General features: G+C 28.8%; 2 protein-coding genes across 2 annotated transcripts in view; one reads left to right on the forward strand and one right to left on the reverse strand.

Annotated features, from left to right (window-relative positions):
• Nucleotides 1-8,121, reverse strand: part of Lmpt (Limpet) — a gene marked incomplete at its 5' end in the record, with an annotated part of 767,445 nt that overhangs the window by 702,968 nt on the left and 56,356 nt on the right.
• Nucleotides 534-1,220, forward strand: LOC106683023 (cuticle protein 19-like). Its single transcript, XM_014424226.1, has 3 exons — nt 534-552; nt 657-740; nt 852-1,220. The coding sequence occupies exons 1-3, from the start codon at nt 544-546 to the stop codon at nt 1,146-1,148; spliced, it is 390 nt and encodes a 129-aa protein (XP_014279712.1). The 5' UTR covers nt 534-543; the 3' UTR covers nt 1,149-1,220.

Raw genomic sequence — 8,121 nt, forward strand, 5'->3', positions numbered from 1 at the left:
AGTATTCTTGTTTTTATTTATATATATTTTTTAACTTTATTATATTTCTGGTTTTTTTTCTGTTTCTTTTGTTTCTGTTTTTTTTCTATGATTTTTCTATTTCAATATATTTTGTAAAAATAAATATTGAAACACAATAGAAATTGCCAAACGACAATTTATTTTAAAAACGAATTGTATTATTATAATTAAAAACACTCGCATCATATATTAAAATATTATTATCTATCCTAAATAATAATGTTATCACAATAAAATACATCATTAACATTATGGCAACAATTATAAACAACTCTGGTAAATCTAATTATGTTTTTAATATTGTAAGAATGGCTACATTTAAGAATATATGACCCATATCAGGGTTACCTATTATTACGAACGAAAACTATTTTTTAAAGAAATCTTATGATCATACAATCTAGACAACAGCATACACTCGGCCCTGACAGTAAGAGGGTGGGGTGTGAGGGATAGAACGAGTGACTATATAAGCGCTTCAGAGAATGGCTAAGGCAGATCAAACGGTCCACAACAACTAACATGTACAAGGTACAACAATTCCGAATATAAAAACATTACACTTTAAAGTGAAACTCAAACAATATACAAGTTATATTTCATATATGTGATATTGTTTTCTATATTCTTCTCAGGTAATCTTAGCCCTCTGCTTCGTGGGAGTCGCCCTTGCAGCACCCCAGTACGGACACCACGAAGAGCATTATGTCGATTATTACGTAAGTATTTTAATATTTTCAAGAAGCCGATGCTATCCAATGATCTCATCTAAACTAAAAATGTGCCGATTGTATTTATATAAAGTATTTTATTAATTTATTTTTTAAAAGGCTCCACCCCACTACAAGTTTGACTACAGCGTCAATGACCCACACACCCACGACGTCAAGAAGCAAGAAGAGACTAGGGAAGGAGACGTCGTCAAGGGCTACTACTCCCTCTACGAACCCGACGGTACCGAGAGGATCGTCCACTACACCGCCGACAAGAAGAACGGTTTCAACGCCGTCGTAGAGAGGAAAGGACACGCTGTCCACCCCCAGCATTACGGACACTCCTCTGAAGCTTATTACGGACACGGACACTCAGAAGGTGCCAGTTCATCCTCTGGTTACCATCATTACTAATTTTTGAATGGCATTGTGTACATAGGAAACAATTTTTTATACTTTTGTAAAAAAAATAAATCAAAAAAACAATATTCCCGTATTTTTTCTTCCTTTTTCATACATGTAAGAGAAAACGAAATATAAATTTCGACTAGTTTTCATAACTTTGTAGAACATTGGAATGATTGATAGTAGGTTATCTTAAGAGGTTTCGTAAATTTGTATCTTAAATCAATGAACGTTGCTCTAATAGTTTTGTTGATTTTAGTATTTGAAAAAGGTTAGTGATCCTTTGAAGAAATCTTAAAAGAATATTTATTTTTTTAATAATATATTTTTAGGAAACCATATCATTGTGTCAAGACAGGCAACTTTACAGGACCACATTCAATGCATACAAAAAGTTTTAATTTGTTTAAGCAATAGTAATATAAATGTTCTAGTCATTATTTTAAAACTATATAAAATAAATTCATATACACAGTGTGCAATCAGAATAAGTTCGCCAATAATGATATTCTTGTTCCTTATGAAGTTAAGCTACTTTTATTTCTCTATATGGTAATAGGAAGATTTTGAATTAATTTAAGAATACTGCATGAAAAAAAAATTTTTTTTTCTTAATCATGTCTCTGTTATTTATTATAAGAAGAAGAAAGATTCGAAAAAAATTATAAATATCGCTATTCCAGTTCAACAGTGCAACATCTCGAAAAATGGTTGTTTTGCGATATGCAAGTAATTTTATCAATAAGGGTAAGATCTATATATAGTAAAACACAGAATCATAGTAAAACATATATCATATGATCTAAGTAAAAAAAAATCTCGAGATGTTAAATAAATAATTCTATAGATCCTACCCTTATTGTTAAGATTACATGCATATCTAAAAACAACCATTTTTTGAGATGTTACCCTGTTGAACTTGAAAAGCGATTTATACTAACAAACGTTAATATAAAACACATTGTTTAGTTTGAACATTGCTTCACAACACACACCCCACTCAACAAATGAAAAATAACATTTTCATAAATAATAAGCGGAAAAATCATTCAAAAGTGTAAATTTAATTGTCTCAACTATTTAGTGGTGCTATTGCCCCAATAACAATGACGTAGATGTGTACAGGAAAACAGCACCTCGATTCCACGCAGTTTTGGAATTTACCATTTGTTAAATTTCTTACCGAAATTAAGGGAAATAGGATTCAAACCATTTGGTCTTAGGTTTGACAAAAATTCTGGGTATAAAATGAAAATCTTTTGTCACATAAGTCTAAAGTATAAGGTGCATATTCTTGAACTGTTTGTGTCAGCCACTCATTAAAGTTTTATCCAGATTCGACTATAATACATTAAAAATAATGAATGTAAACAAATTACTAATGATAGTAGAACGCACAAATTGTGAAGGATAGAAATTATTAATAATACAGTGATAACAAAATTCATTTTAACTATGTTAAATTAAATTTTAATAAATTAATGTGGTGCTATGATAAATTAATTTTAGTATTGTCCTCGATGACGGCGGAAACGTTGGACTTTACGATCTTACAGATTATTTATTTATTGTTATTTTTAAAACTTTTATGGAAATAAAGCAATTTTCCACACTCCCGAGAAATAAATATTAGGCCTGTAAGTATTCAACCATATATACAAATAAAATAAAAAAATAATAAGAAGAAGAAAAAATAAGGGAAAACGAAAAGCAAAATAGCTTTTAAAAAATAATAAATTAAATACACAATAATAAAAAGTTTGAGATTTATACTATACATCTTAATTGACATCAAATACAACCCTTACTCTGACTACATTGGTCAATACATGAACAAGATCCACGTGGAAAAAAAATAGCTTTATAATTGATAGGAATGAATTACGGATGAAGAGGAAATTACGCAGAGGAGTTGCTCATAAGCGTTACACAATAGCTAATAACTGGACGAAAGTTTGGCTGTCCTCACGTCCCATAACAGAAAATCAGTTTCATTCACATCGCGTTGTAACGAAACAAGTCATTAACAGCAGTCAGGGTTATCACATACAAAACGAGATTATAGAAGCCATAATTTAATTTCAATGGATTATTTAAATAAAACAAAAATAATGTTTAAACTACTAGTATTAATTAATTTTTTTTTCAGTATAATTTGATTGAAGCCATATGAATACCTGGAATTATCACATGAACATTAAGCTAACCCAAACCTTGGCAAGGTTTGTAAGGTTGTGTCCAGTCGTCAATAGAAAATCTAGATTAAAATCAGGAACAAACAAACTCATTTGCAAAACAATAGGGTCATTACAGACATACGGTTGTAATATGTGGGGCACCATCCTCCATGAAAAGGAAAAAAAAACAAAATTTCCAAAACAACGATTTTAGAATCCCTATAGATGCACCTTTATTTATTAGAAAAAACATATTACACTGCACACTACAAATGGAACCGATAGATGACTTTATCAAAAACTCTAATCCTAACAACCAACCGTTAAAGGTTCTATGGCTTACAACGTTGAAAATTCAACCTCAACTCGAAGACTGAAGTCCAAGTTGCTGGAATAAATCCTGTAATAAATTCTTAATTCGTTTATTTATAATTTATAAATGAAAAAACTATCTTCCTTGTTTTAACTATTTATTTTATATCATTAATAAATGATAAAAACGTTTCGGGGTTGTCACCCCATCTTCCGGTCTCTTAAACAAATTCTCAAATACTATGGTATGTATACAAAAATTACTATATGTCACAATTTCTTATTAAATTTTTTTTATAAAACAATTACCTGATTAAACATCTATATATAATGACATTATGTATTCTTCTTATTAGCCTAGTATTCCTAATAACAACATATTATTATCACAAATATAAAAAAAATCATTTGAGGTAGGAGAATATTGGCTTGACTTTAATCTATTTCTTATGAATGATAAAGATAACTTATTTCAGGAAGTTAGTTATATCTCCTTATTTAATTTTTTTTTTTTTATATTTGTGACAATAATATGTTGTTATTAGCAATATTAGACTAATAAGGAGAAATCATAAGGTATATATAGATGTTTAATCAGGTAGTTGTTTTATAAAAAAAAAAAATTATTTAATAATAAATTGAGAGATATTGTAATTGTTGTATGCATGGTTTGTATTAGAGAATTTTTTTAGAGACCTGTAGATGGGGTGACAACCCGACGACAACGTTGTTATCATTTATTAATGATAAAAAGAGTTTTTTCATTCACAAGTTCTAATTAGATTTGAAACTCTTCCAGTAGAAGATATAACTAAGAAAATATTATTTTTTCTTTCCTCATCTTTTTTCTCAATTTTTTTCATTGTAAATCAATTATTATTTTATATATTTTTTATCTTTGATGTTTTATTTTAATAATAATGATAACTATTATTATTTTTATTTATTTTTTTTGTATAACTCTCTGAATTTTTTGTTTGAATTGTTATTTTGTTTGAAACTTTATTTTTAATAATTAGTGAATAGTTATACCGCTGTAAGTAGTCAGGGGTGTCTTTTGCATGGGACTATTAACTCTCATTGTTATGATAGTTTATACAAAAAAAAAGTTAAAATAATAATGTTAGGGCATGTAAATGTTCTTAACTATGTAAGGTAAAAGTCGAGAAATTGAATACGTTCATACCAAAATCGTAATTCCAAGAGATCTTATTTTTAAATATAAAGCGTCGGAGTCTCAGATAAAAGGTTTAACATTATAAGCAATATACCGATTGATTTATCATATTAATAATATTAGAAACAGAAAAACAAAACAATTACAAATCAAATAGATTTCAAAAAGTCCGTTAGAAGGAACCGGTGCTTCGTATAATAGTACACGTGATGGCCACGCCTCGTTTAAAAACAGTGATTACTGTTTTGTAATAAGATTTTGAAAAGCTATACTGGAGTATAACAGTAATTTTAAATTAATGAGTATTAATAATGGTTTGTACAGAAAATTATCCTATTTTGTTAATCTTGATATGCTTTTATGAAGAAAGATTCTGTTCTCACACAATCAGAAATTTCTCCAAAATGATGGCTAGGGTGCATAAGATGATATGCTAAAACTCTGCAGTTATTTTAAAGACTACACTATCACCATTATTATTAGCAATAATTGTGGTACCTATTTTATCAAGAAGTGTGCACAAGGTGTTTGTACACCTCTCAAATAAATTTCCTCGATTTTTGAAAAAAATAATACATATCTCATCAATTTCACCTCAGCCAAAAATTAGGCAGTTAATTAACTCCACTTTTTTTAAAATAAAATAATATTAACACGCATTGAATGCAGTTATTAAAATATTAAAAAAAAAAAAAAGTTAAAGCATATTGTGATTCAATAGTATTTTTTTTTTTTTTTTTAACATATAAGACTATTTAAATTCATACATCTAACTACTATTCAAATAACTTTTATTTTATGGTACGTTTTCTTGACATTTAACAGTTTGAAAGAAATAAAATATATCTAATATCAAAATTTAGAATGTTTTGAAAGACATACCTTAATTTATTCGGCAAAAATTCTTTAAACTGCACACTTACCTGAAATGAGCACTCAATATATCATTATATGTAATAATTAACAATAAAAAAAGAGTAAAAATAAATACTAAATTTACTACATTTCACAATTAATATGATACAAGTATTGTAAATAATTTATTTGTAAAAAAAGAATATTATTTACTTAAATGTAATACAATATAATTTAAAAAACAAATAGGTGGATTCTTATTCTTTCCTTCAGTTCATCAGTTCCAAGATTTTACAACCTCTGCCTTCCATAATTTTTAGCCCCAACCTTGTTATTTTGACATGTTAGGGAAGAGGTAAGGAGGAGTTATCCTATATGTAACTGTTAAATAGATAATTAAGCAACAGTGGGAGGGTCGAGTTTTCAGTCCGTGGGACTACCACGAAATAAAAGTCAACACGCCCAAGCAAGAATTGAACAGGCGACTTTGCAGTCATGAGGTTACTAAGGTGACGATTAAACTCCCCAAGCTACAACGTCGTCACCTGCCTTCCATTTTCCAATATCCCCTACAAGCATTATTTTTTATTTCATCTGGCCTATGTTTTTTAGTTATCTCCAGTAGTCCATTATCCTCTAGTAACATTGTTGTTACATTTTATTGGATATTCTTTTAAAAAGCTATAAGCTTCTATACATTACGTTCTAGGGTAAAAAGGAATTAGTATTCCAACCAATCCGAGCCAGAAGGTAGAAATTTATTTTGCAAGTTAATTATTAATAAACCAATTGCTATTAATAAAACCAGTTGGATCCTTTTTTATTGGATTTTTTTCTTTCGAATATATTTGAATGTTAGTTTTCAAAGATTTACTTATTTTACACTTCCTTTTTAAAATTAAATTTTAAATCACACCAATAATGGTGACTAGACAGTAAGGATAATTAGAACAAATAGATAATTTTAAGCAAATAGGCACTAATATCTTCGAAAAAGTAAAATGTTTACAACTGATTAATATGATAAAATATCTTTCTTTCACTATAAAAACATTTTAATCAATCCTATACATTCCATTTGATCTGCTGGTAATTTTTTTTTTTTCATGAATAGGCAGTAAACAAAACGTAAATAACATATTATAATAAATTGTTTAGATAAAATGCAAAATCAAATAGATAAGAGGAAGAGCCACTAAATTAATTATAATAAAAAAATTTGAGAATGCAGAAACAAACAGAATATAGCCAGCGTGCCAGGATAAACAATTCCTTTCAATTTCTGTCATTGTTACGTAGAAGACATACTTTTACTGTTATAAATTTATTATAAATAATAAACGAATGCCAGGATTATTGGATCTGTACAGCCTAAAACTTACTTAAAGAGCTCAAACACTTTTAACGAAATTATGTCTTTAAGGTAAGGGCATTGATCAATATTTGATTACTCCAACTCCTACAGCAGTCTGTATTCGTGTGTATAACTGAAAAACATTTTCTGATTGATTGAAAGCGGTTTTTATGCATTAATATCCCATAACAATGAACAATATCCTTGAAAGAAAATAGCAGTAATAATTATTTTAAACAAATAATCATATTTTTTAAAGTTCCATATTAAGTTTCTTATTGTTTCTCTCCAGAAAACTTAAATTTTTTACCCCGTTTCTCCTTGTTATTTTTTTAAATATTTATTACTTACCAACTAATATTTTCAAAATAAAAACTTGGTAAATATTTATGAGTATATTAAATTAGAATATTAACAACAATACAATGTATAATTTAATTATTTATTACATTATGTAATATTGTGGGTTCTGGAGCCCTCCTGGGGTCCACCCAGCCTCATAAATTGGGTCTCCTTAATTAGGTAAAAATATATATGAATATATGAGACGTGACATCTTTCACTAAGGGATGAACAGTGTCTTAAGGTTTTCGAAAATAAAGTATTCCGCAAAATAATCGAGTCGAAAAAGGGTGAATTAACGGGAGACTTTAGAAGATTACACAACGCTGAATTAAGGGATATACACCCGGTAAATATAATTCATGTTATAGCATTGCGGCGTATAAGATGGGTGTGTAAGGTTGTAGGGCTTAGTAACGAGCGGATCACTAAAATGTTAATAAACACAGAACCAACGGGAAAACGTCCTAGGGGTAGACCGAAACGTAGATGGGAGGATTGCGTTAAAACTGATTTAGTGGAATTGGGTATGGAGGGGCATCACTGGAAGGATGTATGCAGAGACGTTTGGTGGTATCGGCATCGTACCTTCGGGTTCGTTAGGCCTTTATTATTATTAGCAATTGCTTGATTTTTTTTAATTTATTTTTTTGAAATCATCCTTTTTGGACCTCTGTCGATTTGACATAGTAATCTATGTGATAGTAACCATAGTTTCTAATAACATGCAATCGAGTGTACCATATTATAAACAAATAAACTAGC

The sequence above is a fragment of the Halyomorpha halys genome, unplaced genomic scaffold, assembly GCF_000696795.3.
Source record: "Halyomorpha halys isolate HHAL.00 unplaced genomic scaffold, Hhal_1.1 Scaffold458.1, whole genome shotgun sequence".
NCBI classification, from domain to species: domain Eukaryota; kingdom Metazoa; phylum Arthropoda; class Insecta; order Hemiptera; family Pentatomidae; genus Halyomorpha; species Halyomorpha halys.

Bases quoted from the DNA above. Each gene is read 5' to 3' on its own strand.
- LOC106683023 (XM_014424226.1), top strand. The intron at 741-851 runs GTAAGTATTTTA...ATTTTTTAAAAG, and splicing joins AGCATTATGTCGATTATTAC to GCTCCACCCCACTACAAGTT.